At 35.3% G+C, this 15,081-nt stretch overlaps 1 protein-coding gene across 2 annotated transcripts in view; it reads right to left on the bottom strand.

Annotated features, from left to right (window-relative positions):
* Nucleotides 1-15,081, bottom strand: part of LOC121442257 (3'-5' RNA helicase YTHDC2) — a 62,506-nt gene that overhangs the window by 17,626 nt on the left and 29,799 nt on the right. For both annotated transcript variants that reach the window (XM_041643733.1, XM_041643734.1), the window contains 6 exons: nt 8,914-9,019; nt 7,291-7,410; nt 6,734-7,006; nt 4,437-4,563; nt 2,736-2,941; nt 2,247-2,442 (listed from right to left, as the gene is read on the bottom strand). In XM_041643733.1, the coding sequence (XP_041499667.1) occupies nt 2,247-2,442; nt 2,736-2,941; nt 4,437-4,563; nt 6,734-7,006; nt 7,291-7,410; nt 8,914-9,019 (1,028 nt within the window). The remainder of the gene's footprint in view (nt 1-2,246; nt 2,443-2,735; nt 2,942-4,436; nt 4,564-6,733; nt 7,007-7,290; nt 7,411-8,913; nt 9,020-15,081) is intronic.

The following is a 15,081-nucleotide window of genomic DNA, read 5'->3' as shown; positions in this document are numbered from 1 at the left end:
TAAGGTGAACCCAGGCTCAGATATCAGCCTCTATGCAGATCCTGGCCTCTGTTATCTAAATGATAGTAAATGGGAAAAGGCCATGAAACTAGAACCTAGACTATTTGGGGAACCAAAGAAACTGCCTTGAAGGGAAGAGGATATGGGAAGACAATACAACAAAATAGAAGGAGAAAAGGAGAAACCAAGGGACAAAGGGGGGCAGAGAGATGAGAGGGCACTAGGGCTGCAAAGAATCAATGAAATATGTATGAAGCCCCCATATGGAAGTCTAATATTCTGTAAGCTAATTTATAAAATAAAATAGTGATAATTTTAAAAATTAAAATATAATTCAAGTTTTATAGAAAAATAGCAATATCTAAATAAGCAAATAGGCAAAAGATGAAATAAACTCAATAAATAAGAAAGAACTATAGGGAGATTTATCTCTTGAAAAAAACAGAATCAAAAGGACAAATGAAATCTTTAATATTTAAAACAGCATTCTAAATACTAACACCTAATAATAGCCATTTTCTCTGCATGGTCGGTCTGGGTATAAGGAAGAGCCATAACATAAATAACATTAACATGTTTTTATCAAGTAATTACTTGTTAAATTTTAAGCTAAGGAAACTATTAAATGAAAAGAATAAAAGATTTCAATAAACCAAAAATCCTACCATAGCAACTCTCTTAGGAGTTACCTGCCCTGGTTTTTTAGTTTGTTTGTTAGCTTGTCCAAAATTTTTTGAAATGGCATCTCATTGTGTAGCCCTGACTACAACTCACTGTTCACCAGACTGGCTTTGAACTTAGAACCATGCTGCTGCCTCCACCACCCAAGAACTGGAATTACAAGGGTATACTACCACACTGGGTTTCTATCATATTAATTCTAAACTCACCATGAAACTCAATCTCCTCTGAACCAATCATGTCACTGACACTATTCTTGATAAGACCATTGATAAAGGTCTATTCCCAAACTCAACTTACAAGTTTCGGTCTCTATCTTTTCATTCAAAGTAACAGTTAACAGAGCCAACCATTTCCTTCTTAAAACATATTTACCTTCAGCACTTTTCTTCTTCTCTAAAAACATTCTCATGCCTTTAAAATATTTACAGTCTGGTAGTCTTGAAATGTGTACATCCCAATGCATCTTTTCTGAACTCCACGAGATACAGATAGCCAAGGCCGTCTAAAAACTCTTCTGTATTAGGGAGTCCTAAACATCTCAGTCTTAAGCATATTTAGAAAGACCTCTTGATTTTCAACCTATGTAGCTTCTAGGTTTAATCTACTCCTAGGTTTTCAATCTCAAATGTGTAGCAGCAAGGGTTGAAGAGACAGCTCTATGGTTAAGAATGTTTGGTCCACAATCACAATGCCAGAGTTAGGATGCCAGCACACATATAGCATGCCAGGTGTTCTGGCCACGAGAGAATCACAGGGCCTTTCTGGCTTCCAGCCTAGCTGAGAAAGCACAAGACTCTGGCTCAGGGAGAGAGCCTGCCTCAAATGACTAGGTAGAGTGGGTGACAGATGAAGACACCTAATGCCATCTTCTGACATTCCCCCAATATTTGCACATTTACCAACACAATATAAATAAAAATGGGCATCATTATCTAGCAACCTATTATAACCAGAAACCTGGAAACGTAAAAAAAAAATAGCATTAGAAAAATAATTAAAATATATAAGCAAAAAAAATATTTAAAAATATTTGTATAAAGATGAGAATATCAGTTACTTTTCAAATATTATCTTTATTTATATGATCACTTAAAAAGAAACCAACAAAGCCAGGTGGTGGTGGGGCACGCCTTTAATAGTAGCACTAGGGAGGCAGAGGCAGATGGATCTCTGTGAGTTCAAGGCCAGCCTAGTCTATAGTTCCAGGACAGGTTCCAAAGCTACAGAGAAAATCCTCAAAAAAAAAAAAAAAGAAGTAAAATAAACCAACAATATGTTAACTGAAAATCACTCATCAAAAGTGGTAAATCTTACTATTTCCTATCTTAGTGCACCAAATATGCCCTAGAACATTTCCTAGTTGTCTCACTATACAACTATACCTTAGTACTCCCTAACTATCTCACCATACTAAATACATCTTTACATTTCTTAGTTGTCTCTCTATATCAAATATAACTCAGTATTTTCTATTTCATGTTATAAACAAACCACACAAGCTTTCATATTTTTATGTTATTGATTTATTTCAACAGATTTTTACTTCTTCATACTACAATTACCTCTAAAGGATGAAGGTTCCTGAAGAGCATTACTTGCCAGCCTTGCTGGTCCACAGAACACCAGGACAGTAACAGGTGTCACTGCTGAACAACACCTGATATTAGCAATTCTATGGGCTCTGGTCATTTCATCATAAATAAGCCAATCTGTGGGCAATGCCTGAATCGCTGCAGCCTGACCATTGGCTGGAGGAATCTATTAAGACAGTTAAAAGAAAGTGTTAATTACTTAATTTATTGGGAATACTTTTAATTTCTTTAGTGAAACAGATGGTGTACTCTAGTAAACATTAAAGCAAGCCATTGCTCTTCTGGTTTATCAGATTTCCTCACTACATTTCCAATGTTACCTCTGCTATTTCTAAGATTTAATGTTTCATTAAACATATTTAATTTGCTAATTTAATTTGGAATATTAGAATATTTTTTTATCTTCAACTACCTAAATTTGGTTCACCACAAGGTCTAAGAGCAATAAAAATGTTTTACCTTTTTATACTGAGGCTGACTGAGAACTGAAGTGGGATGAAATCGTACTTTTTTCTCCTTTGGCCCTGTCAATACTACATTCTCTCTGTCCACGTGGACTAAATTAGGATACATGCCTGCTACCAATGCAGCTTTAACAACGGCCCAGTTCTCGGAATTTGTGTTAACATCTCGAATGTCACCACCACCTCGTGCTCTAACAAAACCTGGATGGACAAAAAGAGCACACCAATCTTCTCTACTATGCAAAGGTACTTTAACAATTGTGTACATTTGGCAACAAAAACTATAACCTCCTATAAAGTTAACAATATCCAACTCCATGATCAATACAATCCATTCAAGCAAAGGTAAAGTATAAAATTAATAAAAGTTTAGATCTGTTCAGGCTAGATTAAATACAGTGTTTACATAATGACAAGATCTCATTATGTAATTCCAACTGGCCCTGAATAGTTCCTCCTGTTTCAACCTCCTGAGCATTTGGATGTTAATGGACAGTAATTATGCCTGGCTTCAACTGCACATTCTTCAGTAAAGTCATCATCAGTTGTGTTGGTTAGCTTTTTCTCAACCTGACAAAAGCTAGAGTCATCTAAGAAGAGGGTACTTCAACTGAGGACATGCTGTCATCAGACTGGCCTGTAGCAAGTCTCTGTGGCATTTTCTTGACTGTTGATTGACACAGAAGGGCCAGCCTACTGTAGGCAGTACCATCCATCCCTGGCAGGTAGTCCTGGATGGTTTAAGAAAGCAGGCTGAGCAAACAATGAAGAGAAAGTCAGTCGGCAGCATTCTTTCATAGCTTCTGCTTAGTTCCTGCCCTGACTTCTTTTGATGATATAACAACTGTTAGCTGAAATAATAATGTTCTTTCTTCCCCAAGCTGCTTTTGATCATGGTCATTATCACAGCAAACGAAACCAAACTAAGACAGCTGCTATTAGAAACATTCTCCAAGTTCACAATTTGAAGCCCAAAACATTCTTTTTACTTGTATGTTTTCATTTTCTCAAACATCAACTGTAGAAGTATAGTTAAGTATGAATGCTGTATACTTAAAATTCAAAAATCCTTCATACTTCCCCATATTCAAACCAAACTTAAATTCTCAAATCTCTGCTTTCCTTGCATACTTCAGCAAACCTATAAATCCAGATTCTGATACTATTGACTATCATTTCAGTTAACTATGTTATTAAGAAAAAAACAAAACAACAACAACAAAAAACCTTCAAAGAAGCAATTCTAAAACAAAACAGTAACATTAGTCTTCTCAGAAAAGAATTAAGTGTCTTCAAGTTATTTCCAATCATTTTAGTGCTCTCCAACTACACACACAGTAGCCATATCAATCTACTTAAATTCTTATAATTGCTATTTTATAGAGTTAAATAATTTTTGCTTGGTAGAAGCAAAAGTAAATATAACAATTTATTAAATCTAAACTGATCTTTAACAAAAAATATAAATTGCTCATTGTCAAGAGTATCCATAGGGTTTACAGACCATGTCCATAGAGTTTACCGCTACAACCTGTGTAATGTTTTATTTTATCAATAAAAAAAAGTTCAGAAGATAGAGAAGGGTATATACTCATGAATACAGACACATAATGTGATATAAAAACTACAGAAGCTGGCATCACTTGAAGTTTAGAAACATGAAGGATAAGCAGGTGTTCTACATAGGAAACCTTACCTGATGCTCTAAGCTGACCAAGCAACTGTGTTCTCATGCCTATAATGATTTCCATAGTAGCTTGTGAGAGAAAATTCTTTTCACAAAAAGCTCGCTCCCAACCATCACTTCGTGCTTTCTGCCATGCCTACAGAAACAGAATATATACAAGACATATATACCAATCACACCTCAATAAGGTAACAAAGCAATGCCACTATATCAACCACTAAAGTATTATTCTAACAATTTTTGAAAGTCTAAGATTTTATAATCAAATTAGACTTGTCATTTAGTTTATACACAACTGCTATCAAGTCAGTTGAGTTTACAAAACTCCAATGAGAACTGAACATCAAATGACTCAAATGACCAACTCTGTAAAATTATCCTCATAGATATAATTTCTGGCTGGTATAAAGATAGCTAGTTTATTACACATAAGTGAGAGGCTTTCCAGTTATATTTTCCACTAAAATACTTTTATATCTAGGAATCCTGAAACTCATAATAACAACCTCTACGTTACTCTACCAACTGGCTGGAAATAGAAAGTGGGCTTCTGAGGGCTGGAGAGATGTTTCAGCAGTTAAGAGCACTGGCTTTTCCAGAGGTCCTCAGTTCAATTCCCAGCAACCACATGGTGGCTTACAATCATCTCTAGTGGGATCTGATACACTCTTCTGGCATAAAGTCATACATGCAGATAGAGCACCCATATACATTAAATAAAAAAATAAATCCTTTATTTTTTAAGTGGGATTTATAGAATTTTTATATACAATATAAAAATCTGGCCTTTGAAAATATGCTAGCCTGGCTTGGAACATAACTGAAGGAAAGCTCTATCTTATTTCATCAGCTTTCAAAAGAGCTGGAAAGAACAGAATACAGGAATTCTACTCCAGATTTCTGATTATTACTTAAGTATCTATAATATCTAATATCTGAACTGAACAATCCATCACTCAATAATAATCATAAAGGAGCCTACAATTATTTAAATTATATATGTTAGAAAAATATTGAATGTCTGAAAGGGTGCTTTCCATATAAACAAAGAGAAATGTAAGAGTATAGAGAGGCACAGCCTCTAATCAAGAAATTTTAAGAATTAAAAAATGTATTTTTAAAAACTAATATATTCTTTCCTATATATTTAAATTTCTAAATTATACTGCATTTCTCTCCTCAGAGGTTACTTCTATCTTATCATTTTCTTACTCATTATCTCACTATTATTTTTAAAAATTTTAGATTATCTTTTCTGTTTTATAAAATTAAATTTTGGCATAGTACCTAAAGTGCACAAGGAAAAGAAATAGTATAAAAAAAGAGAATTTTACAAATACTAAATTGAAGATAATTTTCTTCTAGTCTTTGTTCAGTGTCCTCTACATAGCACACAGTCATTCCAAAATAATTTTAAAAGTATTTCTTGGCAAAGTCATGACTAAACAATAAACAACTTTCAAACATGAGATATAAATATATACATGCATAGTACAGCACGTAATAGGAGAAAATAGGGGTGACAAAATAGAGATAAGTTGGTCATGTTAAACTATAAGGAGCAATCACATATTTTTTTAAAAAATATCTTTCTTATTTTGATTATATTGATATATATTATTTGATATATAATATAGTTACATCATTTCTTTTATCCTTTTCTTCTCTCAAACTCTCCCATACACCCCTTCTTACTCTGTTTCAAATTCATGGCCTCTTTCTTCATTAATTGCTACATATGTAACCTGTTCTGTCTCTATAATGTTATTTGCATGTATATTTTCAGGGCTGAGCATTTGGTACTCTAAGCAATTGGTATGCTCTTCCTTGAGGAAGAATATTTCTTCCACTCTCAGTATTTCTTAGTTGCCTATAGTTCTTTGTGTAAGACTGAGGCCTCATGGTCTTTTCCCTACCACTTCTGTTCCACTGACAAAATGTGACTTCTGAGACTGTAGAGATGGCTCAGTTGTTAAGAGCATTTGTTGCTATTGCAGAAGACCCAGGCTCAGGTCTAAGCACTGACACGGTGGCTCACAACCCTCCAAAACTCTAGTTCCATAGAATCAAACCCTTCTTCCTGACAGTCAGACACCAGGTACACATATGATGCACATACATACATGCATGAAAAACACATACATAAAAATAAATAAATCTTAAATAAAAATAAATAAAATGTGGTTTCCTAAATAAAACAAAAATAACAATGTTATATAGTTTTTTATTTATTTTTGAAACTGCTGTACTTGCCAAAGAATGTACTTAACACAGCATATTTAACAATAAACAAAAGTTAACAGTACCTGGAATGCTCTGAGAAGTGCCATGTGGTCACTGAAAGTCCCTGCAGTAAACCGTTTCCTACAAAGCATAGCTGCACGTTTTTGAGAGGCCTGGGTAGGCAGTACAAAAGGGTCGCGATAAGCTAGCGTACAGGCAATTGTTAGGATGGGGTCCAGACACTTTAAAACAACAGCGCACAGGACCATTTTACCGAGATGTGGCTCTACTGGCAAATCAGCCAAATGATACCCAAGCTCAGTCAGGTCTTCCCACGCATCCATTGCATCTATTGTCTAGGTAAAGGAAGAAAAACAACCAACAATTTGACATAACCCAGAATCATATAGTTAAGTTAAAAACTCATTAAGTATAAAATAATGCAAATAATTCATTTACTGTCACATCACATAAAAATATATTTTGTATTAAATATATAAGACTATATCTACTATTTTAATTTGTAAGAGCAGTATTTAAAGTACCGATCAACTGACATTTTTTAAAAGAATAAAATCACTTAAATAAATGTTCATTTAGCTTTAATTTCCCATTGAAGTAGAATAATTAAAACACCAACCTTAAGCATCTGAACAGCATTTCTTACAATTAAAGCTGGAGGTGGTTCAGGGGCTTTCATAAGGAAGTCAGCAATGGTACAATTAACAGGGGCTAACAATTTAGTATGTAAACAAAGTTCCTGTAAACCACAAGAACAAAAAAATTCGAAAGAGTAAAAATAAAGCATTAACTTTTATTGAAAGAAACCATGAGAACGGTTTCCCAGTCCCAGAGTAGCAAAGTCTCAGAGTCAAAGGAATAGAAGGAGCATCTTCAATGAAGTATGTGTTTGTAATACCCTCAATCAGCTTGTACCAAAATGACCAGTAATGCCTTCAATCAACTTATACCAAGATGATCACTGCCCTTTATGGCAACATTTTCTCACATAGCTTTTACCCACAAAACTTAGAGAGTCACTATCCAAATAGTAAGTAATTTTTCTCCTATCATGCTCACTCAGTCTATCATCATTCCATTCACCAAATATTCAGGTGCTTTCTACACACAGGTACTATGTAATAAGTCAGAGAAAGAGGACAGTGCTTGCTCTTTCGGAGTTTACAGGAGAGGGAAAAACAGACCTCGCATTACTTCAGCGAGTTACTTAATTATTGTACTGAGTGCTGTGAAGAATACTGGGTGGGGGCGGAGATAAATTATAATCAAGTTTCAGCAAGAGCAGGAAAAGTTAAACAATTTCCTAGGAGAAGAAACACATACACTGAGATGTCAAGAGTAGAAATGGAAGTGTACCATAAAAGAAATAAAGGAAAGGAATTTGGAAATGGGTTAGCACATTATAGCAAAAGCTATACACAAAAGAAATAAAGGCAACTTAAAAAAAACATTAAATATGATATGAGTAGAAACATGAGAATGGAGGATTGGAAAGACTTAAGAGTTTATTTAGTAATTTAGGTTTCACAAATTTTTAATTATATATAAAAGGAACAGGAAATCTTGTAAAAACATTGGGTATCGAAAATCATCACAGAGATATGGATGTCAAAACCATGATTCTGTATCCTTTGTGTGACTGAAAGCAAGCATGCAGGCTAAGAGACCAAAGAATCAAAGTGGGGGCTGGAGAGATGGTGCTGTGGTTATGAGCACTTGATGCACTGCAGTGAAGCAGACTAGGTTCCCAGCACTCACATCAGATAGTGAGTTTGCTCATACACAGACACAACATGCACGTAAAATAAAAATAATATAAGTAAGTCTTTTAAAATACAGAATCAGACTGATATTCTTCTAGTAGTTTTGCACAGAGGCAGAAAACTAAAAGAAAAACAATTGATGAAAGTTTGAAATCTCAGTGAATGTTTGCATTACCTTTGCAACTTAAATAGTTTCTAATCATATCCAGAATTTTCAAAATCATACTATGCATTTGAGACTCTTAAAATGCTACAACACACACACAAAACACATGGTTCAATAATTTAAATGCATTCCAATAAATATCTGAAGGTTCAGTAAGATTTGTATAAAAAATCTTTTTTATGGATATATCCCCTTCATAAAATTTAACTTATGATTTTATTTTGTAAAGTGATTAATTCAAGCCCAATCTGTAGAAACTGAACTGGAAGCTGTCCCTTCACCCACAGATGAAGGCTTAGAGCTGTAGGTCTACCTGCAAAGGCATTCTCAAGAGCTCTGGAGTCTGAAATTCCAGCATGTTCTGAAATCGGAGTCTACTAAACAGACGGAAACAAATTCCAGGTCTACATCGTCCAGCTCTTAAAAATAAAACACAAAATTCAGACTCAGATAAGGAATATGGACAATAATAATAAAACTATAAACTAATGCAATTTAGGAGACTGGGAAATTAATTAAGATCAAGACATCTGAGTTCTAATCCTTATTTATCTTCTATGAATACTTTTAAAAGGTGTTTTGTGCTCTGGTACTCCATATTATCATTTTACTGAGATAGATTCACAAACAATGTTCTCTACAGTTATAACTTAAAAAAATCAAAAATTAGTACCATAAATTTGAAACTAAGTGAAATTCAAAACATGAATGCTTATTAATTTAAATTTAATCAATTTCACTGAGATGTTATCAAGCTCTATGTTCAGTTCCATTGATTAGAATTGTACAAATTATGAATTACATAACAATATAGGACTGGCATTTATTAGAGTGGCATACAATTTCTTGGAAAGCATCAGAAAGTATGATGACATAAGTCTCCTTTTAATCTTTCTAATCATGGAAATAGCTAATGTCCGGGATGAATGACAGAGATACTTCCAACCTTATGGAGCTCACAACCTCAAAAGGATAAAGAAAGAGAAAGGAAAGAAGGAAGGGAGGGAGGGACAAATGGAGGGACAGAGGGAGGGAAACATGAAGGCTACAAAAATCTGATATTCTTGAACCACTCTTTTTTTCAATTCTTTACATATGTTACACTCCGCCTGTTATTTCCCCTACCTCCACTCCTCCCAGTCCCTTCACACACCTCCCCCTCCTCCTCCTCCTCCATTTCCCTTAAAGAAAAAAAAAAAAGAGCAGGCCTCCCAGGGACATCAACTAAAAATAGAATAACAAATTACAATAAGACTAGGAACAAACCCTCATATCAATGTTGGACAAGGTAACCCAGTAGAGGAACGTGGTTCCAAGTACAGGCAAAAGTAGCAGAGATAGCCCCCCACACCCACTGTTAGGAGTCCCACAAGAGCACCAACCTACATAACCATAACATATATGCAGAGGACCTGGCTCAGGCCCATACAGATTCTGGAACCACTCCTTTCCACATCAATTACTTCCTAACAACATGTTTTCCTACCCTGTCAGCCTCGCCTATGGAACTTTTAGCCTTTGCCCACACCCTAAATGCCGATGTCTTTCTGAGGCTAGACCACAGTCCTATGCTCTTCATATGCTGTCATCACATCATCTGAGGGGATCTTACTTGTCCTTTAGCTTCAACTTCTATCCATCCTAAATCTCCTGGTGTTATTTAAGGCCTACACTTCAGAAACTTCTTGGAAAGCTCCACATGGATTTTCTAGTTAATTAAATCTCAAGACAGCCAAAATGTAATTCTTCTTCTCAACAGAAGAACCTTTACCAAATTATCTGGCAACAGTAGCAACAATGTCCAATTTCCTAAAACAGAACCCTAGGTAACACTTAACTTTTTTTTTTTTATTTTAATGTGTGTGTGTGCGCGCGCGCGTGCACGCGCACAAGTGCAAAGCTTGCCACAGTGCACATGCACTGGTCAGAAGACAATTATCAAGAGTAGGTTCTCTCCTTTTACTATAGATTTCCAGGATCAAATTCTGGTTTGCAGCCTTATCTTATATGGCAAATGCTTTCATGAGCCTTTTTGCCAGCCCAGCAGTCTTGATTCTACTTGATTCCTTATTCCCCACCCTCATACGTATTTAAAAATCCCCAATAATACTTCTTTACTACATCTTGAATTACCCATCTTTCTGTTTTCACCCTGCTACAATAATGCTGCCTATTGTCCTCTCTTATTGAAGTGAAAATATTAATGAACCCGTTCTCCAAAAAGCTGCTTCTTTTAGATGGCACAAACGTTGAGAAGACGGCTCAGCAATTAAAAGTGAATACTGCTTGTATAGAGGATCCAGCTCCAGGAGGTCAGCACTACTGGCCTCCACAGGCACCTACACACACGCATACTTCTTTAAAAAGAGAGAAAAATAAAACCGGTCTTAAGGACTTATTCCAAACTTTCAGCCCAGTCTTCACCATCTTCTTTCAAACTAAACTATACAGACAACTTTCCTGCTCATTTCATTCACAGTCCTACCTGACTGTCCCTTAACCTTTCAGGAATGTCTTTCTGTGGTTCCCCCTTTCCTCTTTTTTTCTTAAATTCACTCATAACTCCGCTAAAAGCATAATCCAGTTACAGCAAATAGTATCAACACGGAATTACTCCATACTTCACAACAAAGGTTGCCCCTGGTATGTACTGAAAATAGAACGAGCTTTACTAAGATTTCTGACCTGCAATAATATACACTTAATATTATAAATCAGCTCAATGTATCAAAGAGAACAGCTTGACATAATTATAACAATGTCTGACTTTATGGAGTTACAAAGCACAGAAATCATGCCTTAAAGCCTTTAGTATACAGGGTATCTTTTCTTTTGGTATTTTTGAGTCAGGACACAGCTGCTGCCAATGCAGAAGTAGGCATGTAACTGTGTCCAACATTTCACTATTGATGAATACTACCCAGTTCCCAGATCTTTTGTTATAATGTTGTAAAGAACAGTCTTAAAAACATCTTCATGTCACCAGGTGGAGGTGATGGATGCCTTTAATCCCAGCACTAGGGAGGCAGAGGCAGGCAGATCTCTCTACAAGTCTGAGGCCAGCCTGGTCTACAAGAGCTAGTTACAAGACAGGCTCTAAAGCTGCAGAGAAACCCTTTCTCAAAAAAAAAAAAAAAAAAAAACAAAAAAACTTCATGTCTCAAAAAAACAACAGGAAAAATCTTCATATACATGTAATAAGTAAAAGTAAGATATTAAGATACACTGTGAGGCATGGATTATATAATAAAAAGAAGACTTAGAAATAGTTTTAATTTAGCTTCTGAAGAACTCATACCAATATAAACTCCCATTAGCAAAATATTTAAACCAATGTTTTTGCCTCTATGTTCTATTCAATAAAACATGTTCATTAGTCTCAGACTAATAAGAAAAATCGTAGTGCTTCATTGATTTGTATTCACTTTGATATACATGAGGTAAAGATGTTTTTTGAGACTGGTCTTTGCAACATTATAATAAAAGATACGGCAACTGGGTAGTGTCCATCAATAGTGAAATGCTTGGGTAATTGGTTACACGTAAAGGCAGCAACTGGGAGATATAGACAAAAGGATTGCTAGCTCAAGGACAATATGTGAAACAATGCATTAGCAGGACATGTATAAATTTCATTTTGATAAACCATTTTGGCCTGTACGAAAATTATTTTAATTATAAAGATTTTACTTGTATTCTGAAGAAATTATTCCTTTGTCCTATATTTTAAATGTTTATAATATCTGCTTCCTTTGAATGTCTTTTATCTTAACATGAATTATACTACAGTTTCAATTTTTTTCTCTTGACCATATTCACACACACACAAACACACAAAATGCTTCCCAGATCCATCCCCACTTCCTGCCTACCCAACCTTATTACTTTTTTTGTAACCAAACAAAACAAACAACAAAAGCCTTTAAGATCAATTTGTGCTGTCCAAGTAGTCTCAGATATCTGGTCTTCCACCAACACATAGTCAACAGAGGCTACACCTTTCAAGAAAACTGTCTCTCCCGCTCCCAGTAGCTAACAACTGTCAACAGGTGCACAGATACAAGTGGGACTATGGGCTCAACTGCCCTCTGGTCTCACTTGAGCCAGCAATATGGCCTAAATTTAACTTGTGAAAATGTACCCAAATGTGCCAGTGAGATAGTCCAGGGGTTAAAGACACTTGTGACCAAGCCCAGCAACTTAGTTCTATTCTCAGGAACCACATTGTAGAAGAAGAAAACGAATTCCTGAAAGGTATTCTTTGAATGTCAAATGTGTGTCATAGCCTTTCTTTCTCTCTCTCTCTCTCACACACACACACTAACTAAAAAAAAAAAAAAAAAAAAAAAAAAAAAAAAAAAAAAAACCTAAATAAATGTGATTTAAATCTTTTTAGCTAATTATTTTAAAGTACCAAAACAATTTGCATGGCAAAGACAGTATAAAATTAAGACTAATTCAACGCAATGTCTATCAAAATCCCAGCAAAATTCTTCAGAGACCTCAAAAGAACAGTACTCAACTTCATTTGGAAAAGCAAAAAAACCCAGGATAGCCAAAACAATCCTGTATAATAAAAGAACTTTTGGAGGCATCACAATCCCTGACTTCAAACTCTACTACAGAGCTAAAGTACTGAAAACAGCCTGATATTAGCATAAGAACAGACAGGAGGACCAAAGAAATTGAATAGAAGACCCGGATACCAATCCACACATCTTCGAACACCTATCTTTGATAAAGAAGCAAAAAATATCAAAGGGAAAAAAGAAAGCATATTTAACAAGTGGTGCTGGCATATCTGGATATCAACATGTAGAAGAATGAAAATAGACCCATATCTATCACCATGCACAAAACTCAAGTCCAAATGGATCAAAGACTTCAACATAAAGCCAGCCACACTGAACCTTATAGAAGAGAAAGTGGGAAGTATATTTGAATGTATTGGCACAGGGAACCACTTCCTAAATATAACCCCAGCAGCACAGACACTGAGAGAAACAATTAATAAATGGGACTCCTGGAACTGAAAAGCTTCTTTGTAAAGCAAAGGACATGGTCAACAAGACAAAACAACAGCCTACAGAATGGGGAAAGATCTTCACTAACCCCACATCAGACAGAGGTCTGATCTCCAAAATATACAAAGAACTCAAGAAATTGGACATCAAAAGATCACATAATCCAATAAAAAAAATGGAGTACAGACCTAAACAGAGAACTGTCAACAGAGGAATCTAAAATGGCTGAAAGACACTTAAGAAAATGTTCAACATCCTTAGTCATCAGAGAAATGCAAATCAAAACATCTCTGAGACTACATCTTACACCTGTAAAAATGGCCAAAATCAAAAACACCGATGACAACTTATGCTGGAGAGGTTGTGGGGAAAAGGGAACACTTCTGCTTTGCTGGTGGGAATGCAAGCTGGTACAGCCCCTTCGGATGTCAGTGTGGTGATTTCTCAGAAAATTAGGAAACAACCTTCCTCAAGACCCAGTAATACCACTTTTGGGTATGAATCCAAAGGATGCTCAATCGTGCCACAAGGACATGTGTTCAACTATATTCATAGCAGCATTGTTTGTCATAGCCAGAACCTGGAAACAACCTAAATGCCCCTCGATAGAAGAATGGATAAGAAAAATGTGGTACATTTACACAATGGAGTACTACACAGCAGAAAAAAATAACAACAGCTTGAATTTTGCATGAAAATGGATGGAGCTAGAAAACATTATTTTGAGTGAGGTAACCCAGACACAGAACGATAATTATCACATATACTCACTCATAGGTGGTTTTAAACATGAAGCAAAGAAAGGCAGCCTACAAACCACAATCCCAGAGAACTTAGACAACAATGAGGACACTAAGAGAGATTTACATAGATATAATCTACATAGGAAGTAGAAAGTAGAAAAAGACAAGATCTCCTGAGTAAATTGGGAGCATGGGGACCTTCGGGGAGGGTTGAAGTGGGAGTGGAGAGGCAGGAACGAGAGCAGAGAAAAATGTAGAGTTCAATAAATATCAATTAAAAAAAAAAGAAATTCCAGAAGACATAATAGAAAGAACGAATTAGCTTAATTGGTTATATCAGTAAATAAGTTAAACATAGAAATGTAACTTAAAAAAATGGGGATGCATAAAAGCATTTAATGTTACTTTTATCATGGTAAGCATCGATAGATAAAATCTAAATTTTATAATTTTTTACGATAGACACAGTTTGACCGTCTAGAGCAATGGTTCTTGATTCTAGCATGTCTTTTCTGAAATAAAGTCTCACTGTGTGGTCCGGAAAAAAAATCATGTTCAAAATGAGAAGAAACTAGTCAATCGAGCATATAAATCCGACTTGCCACCTTCAGAGCCTCTCCTTGAGTTACTGCTTTGCATCGCTGGCGTAGTCATAAATGTTGACTTTTATTTAAAAAAATAATAAATAAAATAAAATTAAGACTAATGTGACAC

This window comes from Microtus oregoni, unplaced genomic scaffold (assembly GCF_018167655.1).
Source record: "Microtus oregoni isolate MIOR12 unplaced genomic scaffold, Mior012 000088F_ref0000325, whole genome shotgun sequence".
Lineage (NCBI taxonomy): Eukaryota > Metazoa > Chordata > Mammalia > Rodentia > Cricetidae > Microtus > Microtus oregoni.
Note: the sequence above shows the minus strand (reverse complement) of the source record. Positions and strands in the feature narration are given on the sequence as shown.